This window comes from Gallus gallus, chromosome Z (genome assembly GCF_016699485.2).
Source record: "Gallus gallus isolate bGalGal1 chromosome Z, bGalGal1.mat.broiler.GRCg7b, whole genome shotgun sequence".
Lineage (NCBI taxonomy): Eukaryota > Metazoa > Chordata > Aves > Galliformes > Phasianidae > Gallus > Gallus gallus.
The window spans coordinates 28,534,792-28,551,869 of record NC_052572.1 but is presented as its reverse complement, the minus strand read 5'-3'; the positions used below and the strand labels follow the sequence as shown (position 1 = coordinate 28,551,869).

The window sequence follows — 17,078 nt, the reverse complement described above, 5'->3', positions numbered from 1 at the left end:
ACCTAAAATATCACTAAATTTCCACATAGATACACAAATATGATGCATACTAAAATGTTAAGAAATAAGCAGTAAAGCATTTCAAAGCTCTGGAAAGTTCCAGCTAAAGAAAGGGAAGTCCTATGATAAGAAAAAGTATCAATACCTGACAGAAGTGTTCTTGCTGATGTACAGTTAATTTCAACCCTGCTTAGAGTCTTTCAAGAGAGTAACACAAAGATTTCAGAAAGACAGATTTTTCAGCCACAAAACAAGAATGTATGCTCTAAGTATAATACCCTTTCAGAGGGGGCTGGGAGAGATAAACTTCATAAAAAGCTACGCATACTTTATCATAAATGCTCCCATTGATATCTGCTCCATAAATTGGTGCCACAAAAGTCAAGTTCTTCCAGTATTTACGCTCCAGATCTTCATAATCTATGTATCTTGGGGTGCAGTATCTGCAGAGGAAGAGGTAAGGCAAATGTTCAGCATAGTCTTTCAACAACCACCTTCACAATGGGCTATGCTCCTAATCCCACAAAGAGAATTCTAAAAGATCACTTCATTTCAAATACACTGAAAGGGAAGAACTATTACTTGTCCTGAATTCCTCATTTCATAGTTCACCACAGAATGTAACCTCATACCTGACAGCTAGAGTGGTTGAAGTTACACACTTACCCACACAACATTTTCCTCAATCTTCAGGAGCTTAACAGAACTCCTGACTGCTTTCATACTAACATCCTTCTTTTTGTTTCTGTTCTTTGTAACAAACACAGATGGAAGAGCCACTTCTCTGACAACTGACATTTATTATTTCTCTGCCTCAGTACTATCTCTGCAAACACAGAGGCAGGGCCTACACAAGTCTATCTCACAATAATTCAAATGAACTAATTCTGCCAACCAGCAGTACTGCTTGGCAAAAAACAGTACTTTGCTTCCTTCCTCCTCCCCCAGGAAAAGACTTCAAGAGGAGATAAAGCATTTCAAACAGTGATAGCAAAACTTCTCTCAAGCAATGAAAACAAAATATTTAAGAGATCTTTTCTTCTTTCCCCTTTAGGGTACCCTACCTTTATATATCCAAGGTTACTCTTTGAAAATCTTCTGAGAACACAGCATTAGCATACTACCACAAGAAACATTTGTTAATAGCCTTTGCCTCAGGATCCTTTTGTCAGGACTCTCTTCTCCCATATTTTGGTCTTCAGAAAAGAAAACATGCTCTCCTACTACTGCAGCTCTGAGAAACAGTTTGACCTTAGCACTGCCAGATTACTACAGCTGAACTACTGGAAAGAAACCCTGAATATATATGAACAAAGTACATCATGTGATAAAACAGAACAAAGATAAGCAGTTAACAATATACATCTTAAGTAATTTATTTTTAGTAACAGACTTTTTATTTCCATCATTTTACACTATATGGCTCCAGAAAATGGCCTGTATTTCTGCTTGGCACTGAGTAATAAGGATACATAAATTCAGTTACTGTAACAAGCATCTCCACTATGAAATGCAGGTATGCCCGTATTTCCCTGTAGACAGGGTGGAGAAGCACGTTGCTTATATGGTGAATTGAGAATGCCTGAACAAATAAAAGATGCAGTGCATTAGACTGCATATACAGCGTAGATTTAAAAGGAGCTAAGGCTTTCATTCAGATGTTCCTGGTTCTTTCCTCTTTTCCAAAGGAGAAGGATATCACCACAAGGAAAGAAGCTGTCCTTTACAGGGAAGCTTCCTTCATAAAGGAATAAGTCTTATAAGAGTATAAGAGGTCCCAGTTCTTCAATAGCTTAAGAAAAATAAATAATATTAACAGTGTCAAAGGAAGTGACATTTTCTCAAGAGCAGTTACAAATATTCAGAGACTCATAGCTCATCGTTTATAAAAAGTTCTCTCAAATGTTCTTGACTTTAACTATGAAGTTGTGAACTGCTTTCAGTAAAACAGGTATAAAAACTGAAATCAGAAATGCTTCCCAAATACATTCCTTGGTAAGGAATAAAATACACATAATAAGTATTGTGCTATATAATAAACCTTCACAGGTATTAAGCATTCTCAAATATATTTAAAAAAAAAATGTTTCTCATTCTACCATGAGTTAATCAAACGCACATTTCAACTATACATGAATAGATATCATAGGAATTGACATAACTTTCTATTTACCCTCTCCTCTAACAGTTACTGAACAAATAAATTTAAACAACTACAAAAATAGACTTCTATTCCTACTTATCAGGAAAAAAACTTCTTTATGATAACATCACTTTTTTCACAAGAACTACAAAAATTAACGTACTGATCTTTTTAAATTCAAAAAAAGGAAATCAGTTTTCCCCTTCTACATGTGCATGGGTACTACAGAACACTTACTAAGAGGCCTTTTCAAGAGCTCTTCATCTCATAGTTTTTCTTGATCTTGTTAACAGCTTCTCTCCATACATTTAATTTCTTAAATTATTTAACAAGAGAAACTTTCCTTCAAACTAGGCCAGTATTACTTTGCTTTCTCTAACTCATTATTTTCAAATATCTTTTCTCTCAACAATTCTTCACATTACAATCCAAAAATCATTTTCCACCAGCTTTTGAGAAATACTGAAGTAGAATATATTGTTTTACACTGCCAAAAGGAATGGGGAAGTACTCCTTCCATCACTTCCCTCTCTCCTCACTCACCAAGCTGAAGCTTTTTTAGTATAGTGCCCAGCCATTTTCAGCACCTCTTTTTCCTTCCTCAATAGCTGTTTTGCCATACCCAGAACATGAAGGTTCACTAAGTACAACTATGTTCTAGATCACCTTCTTTACTTCCAACATACACAACAGCCACTTTCAACAACAGAAGAAAGATTCATATTGTGGTATGCTTCTACAACCAAAGAGACAGAAAAACTTCTGTGAGGTACATTAAAAAAATAGCAATGATAATCACCATCATCCTCTCACCACACTTAAAAGAAATCACAACATAGGAACAAACAAACACTAGCCATTTTAAGTAAGGACTACATATACATACTTGTCACTGTTGGCCAGCTGCTTGAATTCTTTCACTGTCATTGGCTTTTTCTGAATGTTATATTGTGTGAAGAGCCCGGACTGGCCAGTGACCATCTGCTGAATTGGAGCAGGAATCACCAAATCTTCAATATCATCATAATGTTTTCTTGGCTTCCATTCCTTTGGTGGGATGACCTGAAAATTCAGATGAAAAATACAGAATTTCAGCAGCTGCCACGCCAATTCCAAAGATTATGGAAAATCCAAAGAATCAAATATGCCCACATGGTGAACTTACTGCTTACCATCTGTTACACTTAACTACATGATCATATAAGTGCTCCTAGATGGATAGAAGTTTAAGTACAGAAACTTAAAATGGCCATAACATCATCTTCTGTTGCTCAATTCACAAGCATCAACTCACTGATCCACAGCAACTCAGACCCATGAAACTGCGCAAACATACACATGTGTAACACAAATGGACAGAGATCTTCTACAGTCAGAAAACAATACAGTGCACAAGCACTGCTTACTATGATACAAAATTGTTATCCTAAATATGTAAAAAGCAAACTTCCAGTTGCTCAAGGAATTGCTGGATGGGATCTCCTGGGAAACTGTCCTTAAGGGCATGGGTACAGAACAAAGCTGGCAGCTCTTCAAGGACACCCTTCTGTGAGCACAACAGCTCTCCATCCCCCTGCAGAAGAAGGAGAGCAGAGAAGGCAGGCAACCAGCATGGCTGAGCAAGGACCTGCAGCTTAAACTGAGGGAAAAGAGGGAAACGTACAGGAAGTGGAAGCAGGGTTGTGTATCCTGGGAGTAATACACAGCTGTTGTCTATGTTGTAGAGATAGGTTTAGGAAAGCCAAGGCACAGATGGAGCTGAACTTAGCAAGGGATGTGAAAGATAACAAGAAGGGCTTCTACAGGTACATAAGCAGGAGCAGACAGGCCAAGGAGAGTGTTCCCCCTTTGATGAAAAGTAATGGGGAGCCGATTTCCTCAAACGCAGAGAAAGCTGAGGTACTCAGTGTGTGCTTTGCCTCAGTCTTCACTGGTGGTCAGGCTCCCCACGTCTGCCAAGACCCTGAACCTCTAGGTGATGGTGTGAGGAGCAGATTCCATCCCACTGTAACAGAGGAACAAATACAAGACCTCCTCATGCAATTGAATGACAAATAGAAGACCTCCTCATGCAATAAGGCCATCGGGCCAGATGATACCCATCCTAGGGTCCTCAGAGAAATGGCTGACGTGTTGCTGAGCCGCTTTCCATCATATTTGAACAATCACAGCTGTCTGGTGAAGTCCCCAGTGACTGGAAAAAGGGAAACAGTACTCCCATTTTTAAGAAAGGGACAAAGGAAGACTCAGTTAGCCTCACCTCTCTGTCTGGGAAGATCATGGAGCTGATCCTCCTAGAAGCTATTTTAAGGCACATACGAGACAAAAAGGTGATCTGAGACAGCCAGCATGGCTTCACCAAGGGCAGATCTTGCCTGACCAATCTGGTGGCCTTCTCTGAGGGAGTGACAGCATCAGTGGACAGAGGAAGGGCGACGGATGTAATTTTCCTGGACTTCTGTAAAGCCTCTGACATGGTCTGCCACCACATCCTTCTCTCTAAATTGGAGAGGTATGGATTTGAAGGATGGACGGTGGATTAAGAACTGGTTGGCTGGTTGCAGCCAAAGGGTTGTGATCAATGGTTCTGTTTCAGGGTGAAGGCTGGTCACAAGCCAGGGGTTGGTCCTGAGACCAGTGCTCCTCAACATCTTTATCAGTGACATAGATGATGGCATTAAGTGCACCCTCAGCAAGTTTATGGACAACACCAAGCTGAGTGGTGCCATCAATACACTGGAGGGAAAGGAAGCCATCCAGAGGGACCTAGACAGGCTGGAGGAGAGGGCCCATGAAAACCTAATGAGGTTCAACAAGGCCAAGTGCAAGGTGCTGCACCTGGGCTAGGGAAAACCTGGGTATTTATAAAAACTGGGAGAACCCCTTGAGAGCAGCCCTGCAGAGAAGGATTTGGGGGCCCTGGTGGACAAGAAGCTGGACATGAGCCAGCAGTGTGCACTTGCAGCCCAGAAGCCCAACTGTGTTCTGGGCTGCATTAAAAAAGGTGTGGCCAGCAGGGAGATGGAGGTGATTGTCCCCCTGTACTCGGCTCTTGTAAGGCCCCATCTGGAGTACTGCATCCAAGCCTGGAGCCCCCAGTACAGGAAGGACGTGGAGCTCTTGGAAAGGGTCCAGAGGAGGGCCACTAAGTTGATCAGAGGGCTGGAGCACCTCTCCTACAGGGAAAAGTTGAGGGAAATGGGCTTGTTTAGCTTGGAGAAGAGAAGCTCTGGAAAGACCTCACTGTGGCCTTCCAATACTTGAAGGGAGCATATAAACAGGAGGGGGAACAGCTTTACAAGGGTTGATAGTGATAGGACCAGGAGGAATGATTTTAAAGTAAGACAGGTGAGGTTTAGGTTGGATATTAGGATTAAGTTTTTCACAGAGGGTGGTGACACACTGGAACAGGCTGCCCAAGGAGGTTGTGGATGCACCATCCCTGGAGGCATTCAAGGACAGGTTGGATGTGGCTCTGGGCACAGTTGCTGGCGACCCTGAAGGGGGTTTGAAACTAGATGATCATTGTGGTCCTTTTCAACCCAGGCCATTCTACAATTGACAGTCCTTTTTCTAAATGTTGTTTGCTGAATAGAGTATGAATAACTTTCTTTTTTACTGATATATTTAAAAAATTACAGCCACTTCAGAGAACTGCTGTCTGTTTAACTTACATAAAACTGCAGGGTACAGTTCTATTACAGTAGCAGTTTGGACTCATTAAGACATACTGATTTTATATTAACACAATTTAAAGCTCATAATTAAATATTAAAGCTCTGTGTGGATTAACCAATTGTAAAGCTAACATTTATTTCAGACATCACCACTGTCCAAAATCTATTCCTCAATAGTTGTTAAACTGTTATCACTAAAGCCACCTCAAATTTCTAAGAATCCTGTAGTGACAGGAGTATTCTTTAATGGACTGCATCGTTTTGAATCTTCCTTTTACTACTTATGTGAAAACAGATTTGAAATTGCAAATTTTAAAACAAAGTTGGAGAGAGGTTTGGGGCAGTTTATTTTATTTTATTGCTTTCCTTATAGCTTCTTTTTTTTTTTTTAATTTTACTTGATAAAACATCTGGATGCTGTATATGTGAATTTGCTCCACTCATTATTAATAATTGATTTCATCTGTGGAGCTCAGATTCTCATAGGCATTGGCTTGGAAATTTTTAAAGCAACACCGAGCAAGTAGGATGGCTTTTGTAAAAGTCTCTCTGCTACTTATGAATTACAGTAACTTGAATAATTAATTAATATCACAGAGGTAGCTTTTACTCTGTGGTAGCTAGATCATTAACTATATCATCTTATGATTTCTATATAGTGCTTTCATGCAAATCTTACATTACATTCACATCAGCATAATACCAAATGTTAGTTTGGAATCAGGGAAGTCATGCATTCAGAATATATGCACAGAAATCAAATATGTGCAAAGAGATTTCCATTTTCATGATTATTAAGCATGAACTCGTACATTTGGCTCAACCAGATGAATACTGAAAAGTATAATTCGCATTATCTTCTTTAATTCAAGGTCAGTTTGTTTTAAGAGATTAAAACACTTCTGTGAATATTGGTTCAATATATCCACTTTCAACTATCTTTAATATGTTTATGATTGTTATTACTCATTAGAAAAGTGAATTGTATGAGGAGTGATACAGAAACATCATTTAAATGAAAACCAAGTCTCCAACCCAAATAATTTACTCTTTCTAACAAAGGTCAGCACAAGGAATAGAGATGTTAAAACATCATATCCAAAATGACACATAAACACAGGCCGTATCACAGCTGGAAATAATGACTAGGTCAGGTTTTTTACTACTCTCTATATGAAGCCTCTTCACATTCCCTTTAAAAATGAACAACCTTTTCAAAGTCAGGCAAATTAGGTTTATGTTATGGAAGCAACTTAGATCAAAATCATCAATCAAGTGTTCGATGTTCAAATATAAAGTGGAAAAACTAATGCAAAGTTTTCTCATTTATCTATATTTACAGCAAATATCCAAAGTATGCTTACACTCACTGATGTTACTTAGGGGATATGTATTCACTTTTAGATAACGAATGTCACAGTTATAAACAACCATTCATTTTCCCCTATGAAGCTGCATATTAAACAACAGAGGTTATTTAAGAGTGTTATCAAAGCATAAAATTTGTATTAAATCCTCTTCTGTGTACTGGTAATCTCCTGTTCTACATGTGATTCTGAACAGCACTGGCTACTCTTTCTATGTAGATAGTTTCATTCAAAATCGGAAAAAGTTGTTTTCCTTTTGCTTGTCAATGTATCCCTTCAGTGCAATGTTCCAAAATTTACCTTCCTACTTGTCAATTTGTTTGCAAATTCGTTTAAATGCTTTACTCCACATAACTGCAGTTTGAGGCTCCACAACAATTCTTAGTCAAGAAAGAGCAATTAATCTATCAGTGTACTTTATTTTTCACTTATTCTATAGCTTTTCTTTCTCAGAAAAGGACTCTGTAGCAGTAGAACTAAAACGTATTATCTTATTCCATGCTTTCAAAAGCCTGATTAAAATTTTTTAGCCAATTTGCTTTAGAGTGTACAGTATGTCATCTGTCTAGTAATGGCTTTAATATTGTCTCTCTAGTGCCTCTATCGTCTATTTCACATATATTAATAGGAACTTTACAAAATTACAGAATGGTTTGGATTGGAAGCGACCTTAAAGATTATCCAGCCCCACAGTTCAACCAGAGAACCAACCAGTGCTAGTATCAGTTGTCCCTATAAGCAAGATGAAGAAAAGTCCACAGAAGTCAGTTTAGCAAAGAGAGAAGGTTCTAAGTTTGGAGAAGAAGACAGAGTAGAGCCTTCACAAAGGCTGGAGGAGGAAGAGATAGAAACCACCCAACTACTAATTTTGATTGAGCTACAAGATGTGCAAAAAGATTACAGCCATCAGCCAGGAAGCACACTGTTACCTGGCTGCTCCAGACAGTGCTGCCAGCAGCCTGGACTTAGTGGGCAGTGAAGCCAATCAGCTCGGATCTCTTTCTAGGAAAAGTGGCATTGACAAAGAGTTGCAAAGGGGACACACTCTTTCACCCTATTGTGGCAACTCTTGTTAACTATGAGGGAAAGACAGCCCTTCAAGGAAGACCTGGTATTTAACCCAGGCAAATGAAAAACCACGGAGAAAAGTATCCAATACTTAAGGGACCTAGCTATGGTAGAAATTATAGGTGCAATTAACCTGGATGATAATACCAGCTTCCAAGATCCAGACGACATCAGGCGTACATGACTTATGCAGAGGAGCACTGCATGGAATGAATCATCATCGTATGCCAGCACCGTGGCAAGAGTGAGGTGGGAAGATGACAAAAAAACAATAGTGGATGACAATATGAAGATAGTCTCTCTTCTTCCCTACAGGCCTGTGTCTCAGCTCTGGAGAAAGTGGTTCAACGGCTCCTCCATCTGTATAAACCAGTACTTCTTTCATTAGAAGTAAGCAATATTTTGCCTGGGAGAGAGGATATAGTAGGTACACACCACATACCATCCTGTGGCTTTACCTACAAGATCATGGAGTGGATATGAGTAAGTGGGATGGAAAACCCACCTCAGCCCAACAGGTATGGGTATGTGAGATGCACGAGAAAACAACTGCAAGAGAGGGTCCTTCCAGGAAAACGTCTGTCCCAGTTTCCAGCAGGCAATTCTCCAAACAGAGAAGATGGTCTGATCTTACCTCTGAGGCTGACAAATTGCCTTCAGGTTCTCACACATGAGAACTGAGTAATGAATACAATAACCAGAACTAGAGAGACCGTGCCTCCAGCCAGGTGGAGGAAAGGGGCAATTGGGTTTATTGGGCTATGTGGACTTGGTGGCCTGGCACATCAGAACCACAGAAAAATCAGGCTCTAGTGGCTGCTGGTGCACAACGTACTTCAATGCCATTCAGTTATTAAAGGGTAAAACTCATATGAATTTCTGGATTGACAGGTGGATCCCAAGAGTTACCAGTATTGAAGGCCAAAGAAGGCCTAAAAAGAAATGAGGGGCAAAAGCACCCCATTGTGACTGGTCGAGAGGCCCTGTGCATGCTTGGTATAGAGGAGGAGGGACTTCAAGGACCCAAAAGGGTATCAGTGGGCTTTCAGTAAAGCTGCCTTGGAGACGGAGAACATTAAGCAGCTGTCTATCTTGCCTAGTCTCACAGATGCCCCTTCTTTTGCAGGGTTACTAAGAGTAGAACAGCTGGTGCCAACCACTACTACAATGGTGCGCTGGCAGCAATTCACTCTCATTCACTGACTGATCCACCAACTGGAGAACCACATGGTAACCACTCTTCAACAGTCTCACATGGCCAGTGCAAAAGCCCAATGGAGAGTGGAGATAAGGCTAACAGTGGACTATCGTGGCTGAATGAAGTCACACCATGCTAAGTGTTGCTATGTCAGCCATTCTAGAACTCCAATTAGAATTGCAGCTAAAGGTGGCAACTGACATCCACAACTGACATCGTGTCACGGAGTTACCTAAATCATTTTTTCAGTCCCTTTGGCAGCAGAATGCAGGCCACCCCAGGGGTGGAACCACAGTCCTACTATTTGTCACAGGCTGATCCAGACTGCACTGGAACAGTGGGAACCTCCTAAACACCCACAATATACTGAAGACATCATCATGTGTAACAATACAGCGTAAAAAGATTTTGAGAAAGGGAAGAAAATAACTCATATCCTCCTAAAACACGGTTTTACCATAACGCAAAGTAAACCTGGAAAAGGCTCCTCAGGGAAGTGGTCATTACACTGAGCTGCCCAAGTTCAATAAGTATGTGGACAATGCTCACGAACATGTGGTCTCATTTTTGAGTAGTTACTGTGGTTTAACTTGACAGGTAGCTAAGCACCAGACACCAGTTCAGGCAGGACAGAATATAAAAAACAAGTGCTCTACACAGCAGCCAGGGAAAATGACCCCACTTTGAGCCTTTGTCAGAAAGCACCAGGGGTGACTCAAGGCTGACCCCTAGGGTTTTGGAGCTGGGGACACAGAGAATCCACAGCCCACTATACTCCAAATGAAAAAGAGACACTGGCAGCATATGAAGGGGTCTGAGCAGCTTTGAAAGTAGTTTATATTGAAGAACAGCTCCCCCTTGTAATCCAGCTGCCTGTGCTGGGCTGGATATTCAAAGGAGGAGAACAAGAGACTACTTCCAACAGATGTACAAGTCCAGGCAAATCTTGGACAAGTCCAAGAAAGCCTGTACCTTTGTCTCAAAGCTTGCTGTTGGACAACTTCAACAGATGAACAAGTCCAAGAAATCTTTTGTATGAAGACTTGCAGGCCAGGGACAGTAAGAGATCATAGAATCACAGAATCATAGAATTACTCAGGTTGGAAAGGACCTCAAAGATCAAGTCCAACCGCAGCCTAACCATAGAACCCTAACTCTAACAACCCTCTGCTAAGAGATAAGCAGCTGCCAGAGATAATCACCCACTCAGTGGTCTATGAGCACCCTTTTGGGGGCACATCTCCAGGGAGATAACCATCCAGAGAACCTGCATGCCCATAGGTCCTCAACGAGACTCCTATCTAAGTGCCAGGAATGCAGCGGTGGCAGAAGAGGACAAAACAGACGCACCAACAATCAAGGAGGGGTATGCTCGATACAGGATGCCTCAGGGCATGATACTTGCCTGGTGCTTGATTCTCCTGGGCCTGCTACATGATACCTGCCTGTTTCTCCTGGACCAGCTGTTGGTTGCCTACTACTTACCCGCTTGCTGCCTAAGGCCGGCCATTCTGCCACCGCCTCCCCCTGCCCTTACTCCTGCATCAGCCTTGGACCATCAGAACAGCACACAATGGATTCCACTGGATCCCTGGTGGTGACTATCCCTGCATAACATAATTATTGCTTTTTTCCTATCTTTCCTATTGCCTGCCTTCCCTTCCACATCACCCTAATTTGTATTAATTGCCAACCTTTCCCTTCCCCATTACTTTAATTGATAAAACTGGTTGGATGACATTTGACCTCCCCTGTGTCTCAATCTCACATTGGGTATATCAAAGAATGTCCCTTCACTCTGATGACAGAGGGTCCCAACCACACGTCATGCAACTGATGCTACATGGAGCAAATGGGTTGCACAGATCACATGGTGGGCTTGAATAAGAAATCCCAGTCATCCAGGAATCTTAAAGTGATTATGGACTGGCCCGAAGACAAAGATTTTAGAATATTGACAGAAGAGGAGCTGACACATACTGAAGAAGCCCTACTACATAGGAAACTGACCAAAAATGAGAAGAAACACGCTCTGATCACTGATGGGTTCTGTTGCATTGTGAAAGCATGGGAGGTAGAGTCCTACACAATGAGCTGCAGAAGCTACTGAAGGAAAAGGCACGTCAAGTTAATTTGTAGAGGTGAAGGCCACCCAGACAGCTTTAGACATGGTTGAATGAGAAAAGTAGCTAGTACTCTACCTCTACACTGGCTCCTGGTCAGTGGCAAATGCCCTATAGGGGTGGTTACAGAGCTAGAAGCCAAACTGGCAGCGCACAGGCAAACCCATCTGTGCTGCTGCACTGCGGACAATGCAGCCCAGGCAGAGAACATGGTCATACAGATACTTCACACAGATGCTGACATAGCCAACAGTTGTGCCATTGAAGAACATCAAAACAACGAGCAGGTGGATTGGGCCACTAGGACTGAAGTGGCTCAGGTATATCTGGACTGCAAATATAAGGGTGAACTATTTGCAGCTCGATGGGCCCATGACACTGCAGGCCATAACGGAAAAGATTTAACCTATAGGTGGGCTTGGGATCAAGAGGTGGACTTGACTATGTATGCTACTGCACAGATTATCCATGAACATAGCAGGACATCATTCGGAGGGAATGAGTAATTCCTTGTGCATCACTTGCTATATACATATATTTGTCATAATTAATATACTTTTCTTTTTCTCTACTTCACAAGTTCTACTTTATTATTATTATTATTATGGTCATCTTCTATCGCACTGAGAAGGGGAGTGAGTGAACAACTGCATGGTGCTGAGCCACCTGCTGGTTTAAAGCACAACACATGCTCTAACAGGTCCATGATCTTTTCAAATAAAGGGCTGTGACTGTGCGCTTACTCCAACCTCCCCTTTCAGCCTGGCTGTTATACTCGTGTCCTTGCTCCGTGAAACTTTGGTGACTACAGTTTTGGGGGAGATTATGTAGAATAACTATTGGAGGCAACTTATTGACATGTCCTCCCTCTTCAGAGAGTACGGTGTTGAGGAAGCCCCCCAGGGTGGAATATGCTGTGATGCTGCTGTGAATATGCAAGCAGTCTGTTCCATGATAGCTCCCTAAGCAACCCAACATGTACCCCTAAACGTTAGTAACAGGGGAGCTTGGTATGTTGACTCTAAGAGATACAGCACAGACGGTGGGATGGAGTACAAACAATGCAGCCAGGCTCTGTCCTAACACCACAAGGATAGGAACATGGTGGTACCATGGAACAGATGAACTGCATAGTTGTCACTGTGAGTCAGCAGCTTTTTCTTTCTCCATTGTAACAATCACACAAATATATATATGACTAAAGTACTCAGGAAAGTAGTATAAAAATGACTTAAGAGGAGAAATTTGGGGGAAGCTACCATCCATTACCACCCATCCAGTCAGGAGGACATGGATGACTTCTGGGATTTCTTACCTGTTAGATAAGATTCACACAATCGGTTTAACCAAGTGCTTTCCCAGGAAACTTAGAAATCTCTACAGAATTTCTCCATAATTTAACTTGTTTGCAGTAAGGCATTTTATTCCCATTCTTGTTATTCCCATGTGCTCTGGAAACTGTATTTATCACCATCAGTCCAAAAGAATCTGTTGCTTCAATAAAGCACTATACATTAAACTATACACGAGAGTTCCCACTGAGCATGACCAGACTCTTTAATGGCAGATTTTTAATGCTCATTTGACCATGACTAGATAAAGGTGCTTCACACTATGCATGAATTCAAGATCACAGAATCACAGAATTTTAAGGTCTGGAAGGGACTTCTGGAGATCATAAAGTCCAGTCTCCAGAATGGAACACAAAACTCCAGGTGAGGCCTCACCAGGGCAGAGTAGAGGGGGAGGATCACCTTCCTTGACCTGCTGGACATACTCTTTTTAATGGACTCTGGGATCCAATTGGCCTTCTTGGCCATCAGGGCACACTGCTGGCTCATGCCAAACCTGTCATCCACTGGGACACCCAGGTCCCTCCCTGAGGAGCTCCTCTCCAGGAGGTCATCCCCCAAACTGTACTGGTGTGTGCAGTTATTCCTCCCTGTGTGCAATACTCTACACTTGCTTTTGTTAAACCTCATCTGGTTCCTCTCTGCCCAGCTCCCCAGCCTGTCCAGGTCGGGCTGAATGGCAGTACAGCCTTCAGGTGTGTCAGGCATTCCTCCCAGCTTTGTATGATTGTATGATATCATTGGGTATGACCAAACTACTCAAGGGTGGCAGTGTGAGCCTCTTCAGATGAAACTGACTTATGTCGAACTGTGTAGCTACCCTTTAATGCAACAGGGGGCCCAGAGCTGAATGCAGCTCTGCAAGTGGGGTGTCAGAGCACAGGGGGGACAATTATCTACCTCACCCTACTGGTCACAGTTCTTCTGATGCAGCTCAAGCTACACTGCACCTCTTGGGTTGCAGACACACACTGCCTATTTATATTGAGATCTTCCCCCCCAAGTATCCCAAGTAATTCCCCACAGGGCTGTTTTTTATCCACTCAGTGCCCAACCTACATTTGTGCTCTGGACTGCCCTGACTTCACAGAGATCACAGAATTGTAGCGGCTGGAAGGGACATCTAGAGATCATCTAGTCCAACCCCCTCTCAAAGCAGGCACCCTAGACAAGGTTGCACTTGACTTATTTGAATTTCTGAAGATTTGCATTAGCTCACCTCTCAAGCCCAGATGACAGTCCCTCACTGTACCACACATCTTCACTGTACCACACAGCTTTGTGTCATTCATACATTTTTTAACTGAAAGCTACAGCCTTTATATTTTTCCTGTTAATCTTACGGCTTCTGCTGTCACAGTAGAATTGAAATATTTCCAACAAATAACTATAATCTTACTTCACTCAGTTTTATTTTGTCTTCTGCCCTTGCAAAAAACAGCAAAAATGCTTTATAGGCCACCTATACTTCCATGGGGACCCCAGAGAATGACATTCCACTTCCTGTTTGAGTTCCTGGCTTAACATCACGAAACAAATAACTCTGCTGGTTTATCCTGTATTAGTGTGGGCACACAATCTCATCATTTGATTGTCTGCTCATTTCCTCAGTCTTATACGCTTGTTTTTTCTTCCAGTCTTCAAGTCTGTAAGCATTGACATATTTTCTCTGAGTACACTTATGCCACACCACAAAAAGCATATACATTTTATTTCTCCCCTCACAGTATGTGTATAAATATATATATGTAACTTAATAATACCTACCTAACAGTGGAAACAGCTAAAAATGCTTTAACTATTATTCTAACAGCAAGCAGAGGAAGCAGAAAACAGACCTGAATGTGGTGGTTACAGAGGCCCTTCCTAACTCATAGTATGATGAAAGGTGATGGCCTCAAATTGCACCAGGGGAGATTCAGGTTTGGCGTTAGGAAAAATTTATTCTCACAATGAGTGGTGAAGCATTGGAACAAGCTGCTCAGGGAGGTGGTGGCATTACCATCCCTAAAGATGTACAAGAAAAGGGCAGATGTCATAATGAGCAACATGATCTATAGCAGTTACACACATTGGCTGATGGTTGGACTAGATGATCTTAGTGATCCTTTCCAAACTTAATGAATCTAGGATCAATATAATTAAACATTTTGTAAAAGTTTTATTATTCTCTCTTTTATCATATGCATTACTCCAGGTGTTCTGTACATCCAGGTGAGCACATATCCCATACATAAATACATACAGATAGAGAAAAAATATTTCTAGCGCTCCTGAGAATCATACATGTGCATGGAGAAAAGTTCCCCAAACAGTTTTGAATTCTGATGACAAAATGGGAGGACAATCCTAGAAACCTGGATCCATTCATTTCGTTCCAGGAGTATTCTCCCTTCATAGACCAGTTGTAACAACTCTGTATTGGCCAAAAACAGAGATGCATACATTTTCAGTCACATAAGCACAAGGGCATTAACTTTAAACTGAACCCAATTACACTGTGTAAAATATCACAAATCCATGACTACATAACCAAATTCTACTCTTGTATGTTTCATTTTAGAGACTTCAGAAGAAACAGCAGGAAGTTCCAAGAGCTATGAAAGTAGTATCAACCTCTTAAAACCAAATCCTTGAATTACAATTTAAACTACGTTAATTTCCAACTTCTCTTAATTACACATTAGTACAATTTGAGAGAATGGTAATCTGTAGCCAGATTTTTCCATGCCTACTATCTGATAATGAGATGTAATAACCATCTCATTCAAAGGTGAAATGAAAACAGTGTAGTTTGAATATAGCTACAAAATAAATAGCTATATTTTGACAATTCTAACAACACAAAGATTCACTCTTAGGGAAATCCTGTCAGGAAAGAAGAAGTTTCCATTTGAATTTAGCTTTAAAAAAATGAAAAAAAGTGTTCCTTGAAAATTTAAGAATTCATACAGGTTAAGCAACACTTGCTAGATGTGCATGCTAGAATTTACCATCTACTTTTCCTCCTAATCCTGAAAGATGTAACATCTCTGAAGAAATTCATTTAAATTACTAAAATTTATTCCCCAGTCATTTTCAACTCAGTTACAGGATTCTAATCTACAGACTTGCAGCACATATTTACCAGAGTAAATATGGAAAGAATAAGTAAGACAACACCCCCTGTCTCAAAGTAAGTCAAATACATTAGAAGCCTGCAACCACTCCACACAGCCAACATCCGTATTACAACTCTTTAAAATACTGAGACACTTGCTATATACTATTGCATATGCTATTTAAAAAGAAGTCACTTTCATACACGCCTAACCTAAACAGATTACTACTGCTTTGGTCCATTACAGCGTTCAGTTGGGGTGTTTCAGCTTTAGAAAGTATACAAGAAAGTTACAAATCTACAAAACTACACATTAAAGCATCACTCTTTCTAAAGTGGCAGCATGAGTAAATTCTATTGGTATTTATGTTACCTGGTTGCACACAGAGTTTAATTGTTGGGCAGTAGGAAAAGAACCAGAACTGAGCTAAAGAAGCAAATCAGAACAATTACAAAAGCTATATTCATGCAGTAATCTGAGGAATACATACAATCTAGCCATTATTCCATTGAGAGAAATTCATTACTTCACTTTCTAGTGACTGAAATTTTGCGACCAAGAATGCCAAAACACAGAAGCTTCCTTCTCTAGACATCCTCAAGTTCATATACAAAAATGGCTAGTCTACTGGAATTAAATTTTAGACTGCTCGTTAGTCTTAAGTTTAACAGCAGCCAAAGAGGAGCACGTAGCACCTGCATCAAGCTGATGACCAGGACACTCAGCTGTTCCAATCTGTCACAGGTGCAAAAAGAACAAGCACACAGGAAAAAAGTTAAAGGAAATACACTGTCCTAATTAAGATCTCAAAAATATGCTTGGATGCTTATATCCCCATTTGAAGGTATGAAGTATCACATCTGATGACATATCTGGTAAGAAGTGTCAGAGGACCATTTAACTTTGTTTTCCTTTAAAATGAAATGGATGGGGTGCATTTTCTTTTTCAAGTGAAACTGATTTTTAAATACTATTGCACAAAAAGATTGGTTAAATTCAAGGAAAAACAATGCATGATAAAATGTCAGTCAGAACTATGCCTGCTTTTA

At 40.9% G+C, this 17,078-nt stretch overlaps 1 protein-coding gene across 12 annotated transcripts in view; it reads right to left on the bottom strand.

The window, feature by feature from the left end:
• The window catches only part of KDM4C (lysine demethylase 4C), a 309,184-nt gene that overhangs the window by 263,398 nt on the left and 28,708 nt on the right, over nucleotides 1–17,078 (bottom strand). For 10 of the 12 annotated variants that reach the window (XM_046905735.1, XM_040655989.2, XM_015280207.4 and 7 more), the window contains 2 exons: nucleotides 3,030–3,205; nucleotides 329–443 (listed from right to left, as the gene is read on the bottom strand). In XM_046905735.1, coding sequence (XP_046761691.1) covers nucleotides 329–443; nucleotides 3,030–3,205 — 291 coding nt within the window. Of the gene's footprint in view, nucleotides 1–328; nucleotides 444–1,064; nucleotides 1,278–3,029; nucleotides 3,206–17,078 lie in introns of those variants that run through there. The other 2 variants (XM_046905737.1, XM_040655993.2) reach the window with 2 other exon arrangements.